At 43.1% G+C, this 15,649-nt stretch overlaps 1 protein-coding gene across 1 annotated transcript; it reads left to right on the forward strand.

Moving 5' to 3' along the window:
• Nucleotides 1-9,457: 9,457 nt before the first annotated feature.
• On the forward strand, nt 9,458-12,535 carry LOC141039209 (uncharacterized). Its single transcript, XM_073506536.1, has 11 exons — nt 9,458-9,937; nt 10,031-10,186; nt 10,283-10,486; nt 10,572-10,703; nt 10,884-10,968; nt 11,288-11,460; nt 11,576-11,776; nt 11,860-11,988; nt 12,153-12,178; nt 12,257-12,332; nt 12,419-12,535. The coding sequence occupies exons 1-11, from the start codon at nt 9,458-9,460 to the stop codon at nt 12,533-12,535; spliced, it is 1,779 nt and encodes a 592-aa protein (XP_073362637.1).
• The last annotated feature ends 3,114 nt before the right edge of the window (nt 12,536-15,649 follow it).

The following is a 15,649-nucleotide window of genomic DNA, read 5'->3' on the forward strand; positions in this document are numbered from 1 at the left end:
GCAAGTGACCAAATGCTTTCCTTATAAATAAAGAATCTAAGCATTCAATCAAAAGACAAATGATTTCCTTCATAAATGCTAATGAAAATGCAAGCTGGATTCTTGACATTCCCTGAATTTACCCAACACTTTTCTTTTGAGGGAATTCCCCCCCACACTACTTAATGGAAACATATAGTATATTTTGTTGCTAGGATCCTGCCTTGGAATGTTTACTTCACACTTTACATATAGTATATACTAATTACAGAAGCCAACTACAAATTTCAATATGCACAGATTACTGTTTTTGGGATAATGCAGCAAAGCTCCTACACATATTAACATAATGCAGTAGTTAATTAGGTACAACTTCAACTATAAATGCATACATCTCCAACAAACATCTAAAATTTCATTACTTACCAAAACAACAACAAATTATACTATAGATGAATCTTGTATCATCTAAATCAATTCATTGGCACATCAAAATTAATGCATTCCAAATCAAATATGTTTCCATCCAGTATCATTGAACCACAGATCAAATCAAATAATCATAAATGTCAGCAGCATTGAACTACAGATCTAATAATCATATGACATCTATCTGACCTTAAATTCCCCCTTAAATAAGGTATTCAACCTCATACTAATTAAAATCTAACAAGCAAAAATTCAACTACTAATCTAATAAGCATCTGAAAAAACCCCAAGATGCTTTTATCTCTGAAGCAACGGCATTGCAGAGGATGTTCAATGCTGTCAATATGTCTGAAGCAACAACAAAATTCCACAACTAACCCAAACTAAATAAGCATAGACTGCCCCTTCCCCTCGACCACGCTTCCCCTCTCCTTCAGAAGCCCCAATCCAGCACAAAAAAATCCAGCCCTTGAGAAGCTCTTTTGGATTAACATGACAACACCCAGTACATGAGCACATCCTTCACTATATTTACAACCAAACTAATGCACCATCTAATCACCTCAAGTAGACAATTTCCAAATCACAAGGCCATGCACAAATCTAACCAAACAAAGTTCTGGCCACAAACACTACAATCTAAAAACTACCAACTAAAAGTGATAAGCAGATACCTTCTGCTCCGCCTCCTCCTCGCCGGAGCCGGCCTCCACCTTCTCCACCTTCTCCACCTCGTGCGCCTCGCCACAGCCCGCCCCCCACCTTCTGCGCCTCGCCAGAGCCCGCCTCCACCTTCTGCGCCTCGCCGGAGATCGCCAGAGCGGGCGCATCTGGCTGGACCGCGCTGCTGCGGCCCGGCCCCGCCTTCTCCAGATCTCCAGCGGAGGGAGCACCGCGCTGGACGCCGGCACGCCCCCTCACAAAGGTGCCCGCAGCGACCTGTCGCGCCTGCTCCACCAGATCTGCGCCCCAATCGGGGCGCTCGCCTCCTGCGTCCGCCATGGCGATGGAGAGGATGCGGTGAGGGAAATGGTGGGCGATGCGGCCGGAGGTGGTTGCCGTCCACATTTATATGATGGGACAGTTTTGGCAACTACCCGTGACACGTGCTGCCCCACGCGCGGGCGGCTTCACGTGTGCACGAAAGGCCGCCGTATACAAACAAATACGTATACGGCCGGGCATACGATCCTATATGACGACCAACACGCCCGAAACCAAGGAAGCGTGCACCCGCCGTCCCTCGTGCGCCCTTAAGGCCAGCCCATGTGAGGGGCGGGAAGCCCCTTTCGTTTTTCCTTTTTATTTTTTCTGTTTTCTATTTTTCCTTTTGAAAGTAATTCAGGATTTCTACAAAGTTGCAAATTGCGAAAAAAATGTTCACATTCCAAAGTTCTTCATGGCTTGAAAAAATGTTCAGGACATGATAAATCTCACAGATTCAAAAAATGTTCGTGATTTCAGAAAGTGTTCATATGTTAAAAAAATGTTCATGAATTTTTAGTAAATGTTCAAAATATTTTGAAAAATGTATGAATTTTTCAAAAATGTTCATGAATTCGTAAAAGATATTAGGAAATTTTAAAAATGTTCACAATTTCAAAAATATATTTCTAAATTTGGAAAATTTTCCTGATTTCAAGAACAGTTCATCTTTTAAAAAATTGTTCCTGAATTCAAAATATGTTTATGTTTTTCTTAAGAAAGCGTGAATTTTAAAAAATTTCACAATTTCTTAATAATACGAATATTTTTTGAAGTTGATGAAAAAATATAATTCAAAAGTGTTCACCCATTTTAAAAAAAAAAAGTTCAAATCTAAAAAAATCAAAAATTAAAAAAATGTTCTCGAATTTCAGAAAATGTATGTAAATTTCTTCGGAAGCTTCAGCAAACATATATAACAGTTACCATGTCACACTACAGCCTATAAAACATCACACAGTGGAATAATCATAGCTAGTAGAGCATTAGTTACCAGTTAATAATAGTTGCAATCCATCACAAGCAATAGTACCTAGATATGAGTAGATATAGGTACGGTAATACACGACAAGTACTCGCAAACAAGAGCTAACATAACAAGTTCATTTCACATTGATACATGGCCCACCCCAGTTCTAAATGAGGTGGATGGTGATCATCATCCTCAAGTCATGGCGACGGGTGTTCGCAACAGTGAGTAGGATGGCCTGTCCTACCCGAAGATTCTTGGCACGAAGGAACTTCTTCCACCCTGCCCTGCTCAAGACAGTGCGACCGTCCGTGTCCACTGCATAGGCACAGCTGGTGATGGAGCCCGTTCTGGTAAGGCGTAGTCCAGCAGCCATGCCTTCTTCGTCCGGGTCGATGCCACAGCTATCAAGTAACCTCTTAGGTAATTTCTGAAAACAGTTGACATGATATATGATCATGTCACGTGCAATTATCAACAAAGCATACACTTCAAGACACATATATCATTGGATTCAACACTGAGCATATATATCATCACATCACTACACTATACGCCAAGCATCAAATTACTACAGTAATTAGGCATATCATTAGATTACTGCGTACACTAAGCATATCATCGCATATTACTACACTACATGCATGTCATAAAATTCTTCACTAAATGAATTCTAAACTAGGCCTCTCATCACAGTACTACAACATGCATATCATATGAACTACTACACTAACTAAGCATGCATATCATGTAATTACCACACTAAGTAACATACCATGATATGTCGTTTAACATTCGTCCTTGTGAGGCGGGTCACGAATGGCTTCCCTAGGTAGTCTTCACGTAGCGGAAGCATGTCCCAGAGGTTGCCGATTTCCTCGTCGCCCAGTCTGAGTCCTTGGGCATACAGGTATCCAACAAGTGGGTTCTCATCATCATCTGAATCGTCATCATCTGAATCAGCACCATCTTCCTCCTCATGAACTTCATCCTCACTATCCGGAATCAAATTTAGATAGATAACAGAAATCCTGGGCCTATCTCTTCTGAAGGAGAAGCTGATCAATTCACCCCCACTAAGACGCATGCGGGCGATGAAACGATCCCAATCATCTCCTCCTATCTGGGTTATCTTTCGCCCCTTCTCGACCTGCATAGTGTATGGGCCCCCAAGAGCGTCGAAGGTCACGGTGTCTCCGATGAGCTCATTGAATGCCAATCTCACATTGCATGGTACGATCTGTGTAAGATAAAAAACAAATAACAGACACAATACATTAGTGGAAATAGCAAAAAAAAGAATGTACTGTCAGAAGGTTCATATAAATTGTTACCGCTGCAACAACAAAAGAAGGCTGGAAGTAGATGCCGAACATCGTGGCAGTAGAAAGGCTGGTCCGGCACCGTGAGTTGCAGCGTGCACATGGTGCTTCCTCCATTCTACACAGAACATGTTGAACTCTAAGTTGAATTGTACATAGTACAATACAAAGATCATACATATAGTAAATCATAGTGATAACCTATACTGGCAATGGCCAATCAATCTATTTACTATCATCTACGTAATAAAGCAATGCCAATGACAATGGCAATGCCCGTCTCATCTAAACCTGGGAATAGTTCGGCATCCAAACTAAAACCAGTCCAATCCACGGCACACATCAAAACCAAACCAATCCAGATATTTTCATTTAGAATCTAGAACAAACCGAACTATACATGCTCGTCATCCAACCCAGTCCAAACCGTTTTCAACTTTTGGATTGAATCCAAAGGTTCAAACCATAGAAACCAAATCAAGATCCAATCCAAAAACTAAGTTTCAGTCCAAACCAATCGGCTCAGATCCGCCTCCGTAGGGAGACGCGGTTGGGGAAGGGAAGAAGAGGGGAGATCTCACGTACTTGCCGGAGTTGGCGGCGGCCGCGCACCGGCAGCGAAGAGAGGGGTCGTCGGGAGATGGCGGCGGCGGCGCTGGTCGAGAAGGGGAGAAAGAAAGATGTGGAGTGGTCGAGACGGGGAGAAAGAAAAATGTGGTACATGTGGTGGCGCGGTTGTGTGGATGACATATGCAAAAAATTGAATACAAATTTAAAAATTTACTTTGGGTATCCTCACATGGTGGAAATGTTTGGTCCAAATATTTTTAATATTTTTAAATTTTAAATTTAATTTATAATTTGAAAATTTAATGATTCAAACTTGTTTGCAAAATTTGACATGTGACATATGCAAAAAATTAGACATGAACTTTGTAAGCCTAGGATGATGGGTTAGGCAGACTGCAGGCCATGCTGGCTTTTGGTTATATAGGTTTATGCTGGCTTGAAGTGGAAATAGAGCATTATTAATGATATATGGATCAGCCAGTTCTTCAACTCTAAGGTTGCGTTAATTTGGTTCTAGATTCAAATACATAGCTTAACCCTGCAAGGTTAGCGATAAAACCCTAGAACAGTGCCCCGACATGACGCAACGTGTGTATTGTGTCCGAATTCGTGCACACCTTGCCTGGGGGACCACATTGGCCATGCCCACATGCTCCGAAAAAGTTGGGGTCATCTCATGCATGCCTCCACATGAACCATGTACAAGCCGGACCATTCGGGTTTGCCGGAGGGCAAGTTTGAAAGAGGTTTTCCTTGCCGGTCCCACCAAATGATCCCAAACTTTATGCACACCCTACCATGACCATGGCATGCATGTGGGAGCAGAATTCATACACCACGGCCTCATTTTTGTTGAAATCCCATTAATAGCCATGTGTATTACATGTAAGTGAGCATGTGTAAAATTTATTAGGTGATTTGAAGGTCAAAACATTAACTTGTCATATATGCAAAAAATGTGTATTGAATGCAAGTGAGCATGTGTATAATTTAGTGTGTGATTTGAAGATCAAAACACATGGCAATATGCCAAAAAAAGTGCCCACCTACCAGAGCAGGAGAATTCATACACCACGGCCTGCATACGACTAGGAACCCAGCCGTTCATGGGCCAGGATGCAGGCCCGTGGTGCAGAATATCTCTGCTGCTAGTAGGCCCCACGGGGCAGAGGGGCCGAGAGTAGGCAATGTACTGCCTGCATATGATAGGAGCTTGGGAGGGGAGTCGCAGCCGAGTATATAAACCGGTGCGACGCTCTCTCGCTTGGCAAGGTGGGACTAAACTCCCACCACCCCACGGCTGTGCGTTGCGTTGTGCCTTGCGCGGCTCTGCCTTGGGCCCAATTCGGGCGGGCTGGCCCAGGGCAGCCTTACCCGCGCACTGATCTGTTTTATATTCTCTTTGTTTTTCACTTCTTAACTCCAAAATTTATTTTCTTGTTTATATTTCTAATATTTAAAATCAAATCTCTTTTTTCTATATTATTTCTAACAGTGTTTACTAAAATTAAAAAAATATGCCAAATTTTGTTGTGTTTTATTTCATTTGTTCGTTCTCGTTTTTATATTGATAATATTTACGACATATAAACTAAAATGGTGTATTTTATTTCAATTCTTCATTCTAATATTTCTTATCTTTATTATATTTGAAATGTTTGTAGTTTGTAAAATAAAATGTTCTGTTTTATTTCACTTCTTCAGTCTAATATTTGCTCTCTTCTTTATATTTGAAATATTTTCAAAATGTAAGATAATATGTTATCTTTTATTTCACTTCTTCATTCTAATAGATCTTATCTTTTTTACATTTGAATTGTTTTTTAAAATCCTAGTAAATGCATCGAGTGTCGGAAATCGATGATAATTGGCATGCATGATGTCCATGGTCATCCTGTTGTGTGAAAAAAAATTGGGGCCATTTGGTTGAGTCCTGAAAAACAACGTCCTTCGGGCTCCCCCTACGGCAGACCCGAATGATGTTGATTGCACATGTGCTATGTGCTGGCCTGCATGAAATGACACCAAACTTTGGCACCATGTGAGGATGCCCAATGTAGGCCCCCATGCAACATCTGAGCCATTCCTGACACCGAACGAACATTGTGTCACGTCCGGGCAGCGTTTCGGGTTCTTTTCGCCGGCAAAATCCTAGTAAATGCATCGAGTGTCGGAAATCGATGAGAATTGGCATGCATAATGTCCATGGTCATCCCATTGCGTGAAAAAAATTTGGGGCCATTTGGTTGAGTCCAAAAAACAACGTCCTTCGGGCTCCCCCTACGGCAGACCCGAATGATGGTGATTGCACATGTGCTATGTGCTGGCCTGCATGAAATGACACCAAACTTTGGCACCATGTGAGGATGCCCAATGTAGGCCCCCATGCAACATCTGAGCCATTCCTGACACCGAACGAACATTGCGTCACGTCCGGGCAGTGTTTCGGGTTCTTTTCGCCAGCAAAATCCTAGTAAATGCATCGAGTGTCGGAAATCGATGAGAATTGGCATGCATGATGTCCATGGTCATCCCATTGCGTGAAAAAAATTTGGGGCCATTTGGTTGAGTCCAAAAAACAACGTCCTTCGGGCTCCCCCTACGGCAGACCCGAATGATGGTGATTGCACATGTGCTATGTGCTGGCCTGCATGAAATGACACCAAACTTTGGCACCATGTGAGGATGCCCAATGTAGGCCCCCATGCAACATCTGAGCCATTCCTGACACAGAACGAACATTGCGTCACGTCCGGGCAGCGTTTCGGGTTCTTTTCGCCGGCAAAATCCTAGTAAATGCATCGAGTGTCGGAAATCGATGAGAATTGGCATGCATGATGTCCATGGTCATACCATTGCGTGAAAAAAAATTGGGGCCATTTGGTTGAGTCCAAAAAACAACGTCCTTCGGGCTCCCCCTACGGCAGACCCGAATGATGGTGATTGCACATGTGCTATGTGCTGGCCTGCATGAAATGACACCAAACTTTGGCACCATGTGAGGATGCCCAATGTAGGCCCCCATGCAACATCTGAGCCATTCCTGACACCGAACGAACATTGCGTCACGTCCGGGCAGCGTTTCGGGTTCTTTTCGCCGGCAAAATCCTAGTAAATGCATCGAGTGTCGGAAATCGATGAGAATTGGCATGCATGATGTCCATGGTCATCCCATTGCGTGAAAAAAATTTGGGGCCATTTGGTTGAGTCCAAAAAACAACGTCCTTCGGGCTCCCCCTACGGTAGACCCGAATGATGGTGATTGCACATGTGCTATGTGCTGGCCTGCATGAAATGACACCAAACTTTGGCACCATGTGAGGATGCCCAATGTAGGCCCCCATGCAACATCTGAGCCATTCCTGACACCGAACGAACATTGCGTCACGTCCGGGCAGCGTTTCGGGTTCTTTTCGCCGGCAAAATCCTAGTAAATGCATCGAGTGTCGGAAATCGATGAGAATTGGCATGCATGATGTCCATGGTCATCCCATTGCGTGAAAAAATTTTGGGGCCATTTGGTTGAGTCCAAAAAACAACGTCCTTCGGGCTCCCCCTACGGCAGACCCGAATGATGGTGATTGCACATGTGCTATGTGCTGGCCTGCATGAAATGACACCAAACTTTGGCACCATGTGAGGATGCCCAATGTAGGCCCCCATGCAACATGTGAGCCATTCCTGACACCGAACGAACGTTGCGTCACGTCCAGGCAGCGTTTCGGGTTCTTTTCGCCAGCAAAATCCTAGTAAATGCATCGAGTGTCGGAAATCGATGAGAATTGGCATGCATGATGTCCATGGTCATCCCGTTGTGTGAAAAAAATTTGGGGCCATTTGGTTGAGTTGAAATAATTATTTGATATCAAAATTTTCTAGTATGAAAAAAAAAGAAAAAAAGTACATGAAACGAGCCCCTCATCGCTCAAAGAGAGGAGCAGCTGCGATTTGTTACACAATTCCCGGATCGGAATCTACAAAAAAACTCGAGCGTGGGAAGCCTATCCCTTTAATTTAGGAGCACGTACTGCCTCTCCTCAACTAAGGAAGGCAAAGATCACGGGCGTTCTATCCCTGGTGGTTACGACGACCTAGGAGATCCTCCTCCTCCTATTTAGTCTCGGCATCGTCTTTCATGTCGTCTACGACGGCTCCTACCGCCGAGTCGACGACAGCTGCGTCCCTAGCATCGGCCCAACCCCAGCAAAACCGTCGAGAACATCCAGATCGTCAGCGCGTGCTGGCCGTCGTGGACGAACTGCGTCCACGTTACAACGCCGACAACTTCCATCTTCATCGAGCGATCCAGTATGTTGGCAACCGTACCGCATCCATGATGCTTTTCTTTGTGCGTCTGTTAGATTCGATAGGACTAAGATTAATTAGCGCATAATCTTCGCATTACATCTGTTGGAGTAGATGTTTTTTGTTTGTGCGTGTATTTGATTAGATAGGCCTATGACACTAGATTTGTTTGTGCGTGTATTTGATTAGATAGCCCTACGATTGCAAATTAGTTTCTGCATGTTGTTTGTTGTCTTTCACTTGTGGGTTGGATTGATGAATAAACAACAATTTTTTATCAGTGTTAGTTATAGCATAGTCACTTTAAGTTATAGTAATGCCCTAAGACATGCATGTTGCAACTATGAGACGCCGACTAATATTGTATGTGATGCACGTTTGTTTGATGCATGTTCCAGTATGCATAATTTCATTTTTTTTCTTTTCAATTTACTGTTAATTAGGCACTGTCACCGATTCTTATATCTATTTGTACAGTACCATATGAAAATAAATGATTAGATAAATTATGTTGCTTTTTATTATGAAACTAATTGGTTAAATAAGTACTTGTTAAACTGTCATTTTATGTGCTGCACGTGTCTCTGCTGAATGTTTCAGTACGAATAAATTATGTTGTATAGTTTTCTATCTACTGTGGGATAGTGTATTCCGTTATTATGTTTTATGCAACAATATGTTAGGAAAAAAGTTGATTACATAATTTATGGTACTATAACCAAGTATATTTTTTAACAGGATGGATGAACTCAACGGAGAAATTGTTTGCGCCGTAGAAAAATGGTGCAAACTTATTGCCGGTCTATCTTCCGGTCAACGGGCCGCACTTGCCGAAACACCACTCCGTAGCATGCTTCAGATACCTTCGCTGAAGATGCGTACACTGTTGATCCGGTACATGGTTGAGATATTTGATCCTAGCAAGGGCAGATTCATTGTACAAGACTTGGTTGGCGAAGTGTCTCTCGGTGCCGTGGAGGTTGAGTGCATCTTGGCCTTGGAGAACCACGGACTGTCGGCAGAAGGTATTCTCGGTGAGGAAGGTGAGGATGTTAAAGATCGAGTGCCGCCTCAATTCCTGAGCAAGACCACAGGTAACATAGTCATCGATGATCTGATTGTGGACATCACAAAAAATACATCTGCCGACGACGATTTCCTTCGGAGAGTTGTCCTCGTGTTGCTTGGAACAGTTCTTGCTCCCATGTCGAGCAAGACTGTACCAAAGCAATATTACGCATTGGTGGACGATGTGAAGCGTATATTCAAGATTAATTGGAATGCATTCACCCTCCGGGTTCTGCTGGACTGCCTTCGCAACGTGAGGAAAGGCAAACACCTCCGCCAATGGCCGAGAGGGAACTTAGCTCTCCTGCAGGTACACCTTTCAGACTTGTACCATTGCAAAAAAAATATGATTGCTAATTTACCTGCTGTATACTACTAATTGTAATTTTTCATATTCATGCAGTACCTGTACTGGGAGAAGGTTCAGCCTCTGGAAGGTGAATGCGAATTCAATCCTAGCTTGTCCATGGAACCTCTAATGAGGAATTGGACTGAAGCTGCAGCCTCAAGGAGAGACAAGTTTGATTATGACCAAGGCCGTGGCCGTGGTAACATCAAGGTAATTCATTACGTTGGGTACTTCTTAACTTTTATATAACATAATTAGTTGTATTAATATTTTTATTGATCACATATACTTGTATTTCACATGCAGATTGAAGACAACATAACCAAGGAGTATAGGGCGCAGGAGCGCAAAGTACCCGAACCAGAAAAGCCAAAAATGAAGCCCGCCGTTGGTGCGGCAAAGAAGTCCAAGTTAGCCTCAAACGCGGACGAGATGATGAACCTCATCATGAAGCGGTGTATGGATTACATACGCAGCCAAATGAAGGAAATACCAGAACAAGTAGCCGAGGTGACACACCCTTAATTCTATGTTTACAACATTTTCGAAGTTGCAAAACCGTGCCGACATTAATTAATATTTTTATGTAATGCAGAGATTGTTAGAGAAGTTGAACCAAAATGGTGTGATGTACAAGCCAGCGGCTGCTGCGGCTTCCGGCAACAACGATGCCGACCTAGAAGTGGATTCCTTTGAGAATGGTCCACCAGAAAAAAAAAGAATTCGTGTACAAGGATGACTCTGACGATCTAGAGCCGGTGATTGATTTGACACAGCCTGACGAGCCTGTTGTAAACCAGAACAACGATGATGAGGAAGTATGTTTTCATTTATTTGTCTTCATTTATCTCAATTATGCATCTTCATTTTCGTTAACTGAACCTATCACATTTTTTTTGTTAACTAGAAAACACCTGCCAAGTTAAATGTTGACAAGACAACGAAGCCTACTGATGAGTGCGGCGCAACACCGGACAACCCTTGGATTGTAGGTAATTCTCCTCGAGCAGAATCGTCCGACATTGACATTTCTACAAGTTTTATCGACGGGATGGTGGGTAAGAGCAAGGGGAAAAAGTCTACAGCAACCGCAAAAGAAGACGATGTTATATCCGGGAAGCGCCGACGACTGTTCCCAAGAAATTTGAATCCCCCTTTAAACTTGACAAGCCCGGCAAGCGAAGCGCTCGCGGTACTAAGCCATCCGGCAACACTACCGCAACTAGAGGTACCGTTAGTAGCTATCTTAGTGCTTAATTTACTACCATTTCATGTACTCACCGTTCGTGACGTTCGTAATTTATCATGCAGCTCTGTTTAGTGACAATGACATGGAAGGCTCTGTTAAGGATGATTTGACACCGGAACTCATCGATGCTGCTGTTGCGTTTGTGGAGGCAGCTGCTCGGTCTGAGAAGAATATGACAAAAAGAGTTTACTACAATGAACGTGGCACCTCTGTGACTGTGGAGAGAATACGACCGGTACTTGAGCATACATGGCTGGCGGATGACGTAAGATCTATTACCATGTCCTGCTATTTAAGTGCATAATCTAGGTGTCACCTATGAAAATAAAATGTTCTATTATTTTACGCAGGTTATCGATGCTTATCAGACACATTTGGCTCTGCGCGTTGGTCATGATCGGCACCTCTGTCCAGCCTGGAGGTCCAAATACCTTGTTGATCGTGCTAAGGCACGAGACAACCCTAAACCGTCGAAATACAACATGGATAGTGCGCTGAGCAGAGCTGGAGCAGTACGTAGGGTTCTGGACGAGTATACCGTCCGTGATAAGGTATGATATGTTCTTACTAGTTCATTAACACTCATTTCAACAAGCATAATTGCATCTGATTACAAATGTGTTCCACATTTCAGTCATTTATCCCGTTGAACGTCGGCAATACACACTGGATCACCGTGGTGATGCACAACCGCAAGAAAGAATTCCGAGTTTTTGATTCGCTCTATCCTCTCGAGTTCTCTCTCGACACTGTGAAAGCACTGGTACTCTCCCCGACATTGAGCATTCCTCATATGAAATGTCATATGGTTTCTCACTACTACTTTCTTCCAAATAACGACTAGCAATAGCAATTGATATGGAAGAGGCAAACCGTATTACACCTGGCAAATATCCAAACGTCACTAAGTGGCCTATCATACCTCAGATCGACATGCCACCACAAGAGGACGGGTGAGTTATGGTTCATCATTTTCTACTTACGAAAGACATGTTCGTGTGCACGGTGACTAATGTTTGCATATATATTAGGAACTCTTGTGGCCTTTTTGTGATTGAAGTTATGGAGCATTGGGACGGGGATCGATGGACCGCCGATTTTACCCAGGTAATTTGTCCTCTCTGCTCGTACACTTGTACAATTGTCGTATAATACCAACTTCTATTCATTAAACCTTGTTCTAAAAATTGCAGGGCACGGTTAATGCAAGGAGAAGGCGTCTCATCGCCGAGTTGGTTCTCTCACCTACCAACACGCTCGAATGTGTGAAGAACAAAATCCGCGACATCGCAAAGAAAAGCAAGGCGTGAAGACATCATACATGATTCAAGATTCTAGTTTCAGTCGTTTGTTTTAAGTCTGGAAGCACGTTTCCCGGCATGGACAACTTTGATTTTCTATCATTCATGTAATAAGCACGATACCATGGATTTTATGTGGATTTTTGGTCGCTCACACATACTTGTGTATGTGTAATGCAGTCAGACTATACGTTTCGTACCAATAAAATTTTGCTTCCCTTCATTTATTCTACCTTAATGTTTTTTGCTGCTGTGTTCATTCTTTTCTTCCATGGAAGAGTAATTCATTTCCTTTTTACTTTTGCATATTTTTTTATTTGATTTGGCATTATTCAACAATAACAAAAAAAGTTGATAAATTCCTTTTTGTTTGCCTGAGAATCAACCTCGGTTGTCGTGCCATCCGGTGTGGGATCCCGCGCCCGAGACAACGACAGATCCGGTCCCAGCGCGGGCGACCCAGTCGACGAGCGCCAGTTGGCGCGGGGGGACGCGCCAGGTCCGGTCCCGCCCGACCGCTCGGTGGAGACAGCCCGCGTGTCGGACGCAGACGGGCCACCCGTGGATCCTGCGGTTGGTGGAGTAGGCAGATCCGCCTGGGATCCCGTGCGCATGATTGCCGCTGGATCTCTCGGGATCGGCGTCCACAGGTGGATCTTCCTCGTGTCTTGCGCCAGACTCCCTTGGCGTTATGTGTTGCTTCAAATCTCGTTGCACAGTTTTTTTGCTGCATTTTTGTTAGCCTTTTCCTTTTCTGCATCATGAAGATCAGGATCAGTAGCACCATCAATCACATGATCAACTACTATTTCGCCCCCTTGATCAGTATGATTTAGAGCTCCGGTGGAAGCAAAATAATTTCAGTGCTTAGCCAAGAACTATTTCGAAAGTGATATAATTTATTGGTTAATATAATATACTTAGACCTTACACAAATGAACTGGCCACAATGCAGATAGGACTTGATCATTCTGTTCAACAATAAACCACAAAACATACTTAAAATTCATCACAAATCTCTTTCAGCTTCTTGATCTTATCAACGTACCCATGTTTCTGTTTGAGAAAATCTGCAATAATATACTCAAGTTTTTTCTTCTCTTGCTTCAGCTGGTCCCTCTCTCTCATCACTTGGTCTCTCTCTAGCACCACCCGGTCCCGGTCTTTCTCAGCCTTTACCCTCAGGACCTGATGTAGATTGGCACAACCATGATCTGCCATCTTATTCTTCTCCAGCTCCTCTTTGAGATCGCTAAGTGACAATCTTGCATTGCCCAACTGCGTGAGAGCATCCTCCTTATCAGCCACCAGTTTAGCAAAGTCCATTTTGAAAAATCTCAGCTCTTCCTCCGTCCTCCTCTTTTCTCCAATTAACATGCATTTTCCTTCAGCATTCTGAATATTCTGTCTCAGCTTCTCGTCATACATGCTCCACAGTTCTCTCAGGCAGAACTTCGTAGCCACTGACCACTCCGGGTCTACCCATTCCACATAGTTACATTTCACTTCTTCCTACAGTATGAAAAATATGGTCTCAATCATATATGCACAAATGCAATACAATTACATGCAATGCACTAAAAATATGGTCTCAATCATATAAACACAAAATGTAGCATGCAATGATATACATATATATATGGATCAATTAACTACAAGTATATGCTATTATGTGCTAAAATAAATATTAGACCGTAAAAAAACAACATAAATACGGACTTTGTAAATGCACAAATTAATTGAAATGTATGCAATTTTGGGCAGAACAATGGATTACCGCGAAGTAAATCGAGCACGAGGTAATTTAAACATATATTTACAGTACGGAACAACATACCTTCTGACCACAGACAAGAAAACGTATGCCAGTGTCCAAGGAATCAAAAGCAACTAGCCTGACGCAAGGTTCTTGATGCAGACAACGAGAAGACAGATCGTGAGCAATGCCACTGCATTCATAGCAAGGGATAGTCGTAGGAAGCTAAACGAAACAACAGAGATAATGCACGAATCAACGCCCTGCGTTAAATACCGGAAATGAAGATCTCTAACCCTAAGCCTAGCACTATTTGGAGATTATATAGTAGGAGCGTACCTGCAGGCTAGTCACGGATTCGCCATCCGAAGAAGAGCTCGACTCGTCGCTCCACGAAACCATGGCGTAACGTGACCGGCGGCAAGACGTGGATCGGTGGCGGCAGTGGCGGCGGCGGTTGCAGTGGATAGATAGAACGCGCGTGGAGATCGCGAGGGAAGAACCGCCCCGACCAGGTGGCCAGCGCGGCCCATTTAAACGGGCTGTAATCAAAATAAAAATTGTTAAATGGGCTCGGCAATGGGAGCGGCCGTGTGTCGCGCCGTCTTACGGCATCCGTCACCCCCCCTCCACGTCATCGCGACAAGCGGCCCGAGTTACACTACAAGCCATAAAATGGTGGGTTTTTCTTTTCTTTATGAGGGGAAAATGGTGGGTTTTTGGTATGAAGTCTATACTATAGACCAAAGTGAGCTGGTATCTTCTATATCTAAATGGTGGTGAATCAAAGGAGTGAAATTTTTTTAATTATTATCACACATAATTACATCTTCTATATCTAAACAACTAGCCACCACTAACCTATTTCTCTTAACATGCAAGTTTGCCACCTTGTCATTCAACATGTATGGAGAAAGGTCCACCACAACATGCAAACAAAATATTCCCGCAACAACATATACATGTTACACGTAACCATTTCTCTATGAATATATTGCAAAGGGTGCATTCCCGCAACAACATGCCGGGTATCGTCTAGTTTTCTAATATAATATAACTACAGTGGACAACACAAAAGATGCCATCATTACAATGGCTAAAATGCTATCCATTTTCCATGATTAAAGTCCCTAGTGACCGCCTCCTGTTTAGTCCATATATGCTACAGGCACTATCTCAAGGTACTGGCCTCTTGCAATAGTATATATCATGTATCATGTATGCAGTAATGCATTGTAAACACCTCACTATTAGATCACTGGATTCATCCTAACATAACTTTAGCAACTGTTCTACTCTTCTTCGCCCACCACGCTTCTGCACACGATAACAGGAAAAGTTAATGAATGACAAGTTAAAAACAATTA

Source organism: Aegilops tauschii, chromosome 1, assembly GCF_002575655.3.
Source record: "Aegilops tauschii subsp. strangulata cultivar AL8/78 chromosome 1, Aet v6.0, whole genome shotgun sequence".
Lineage (NCBI taxonomy): Eukaryota > Viridiplantae > Streptophyta > Magnoliopsida > Poales > Poaceae > Aegilops > Aegilops tauschii.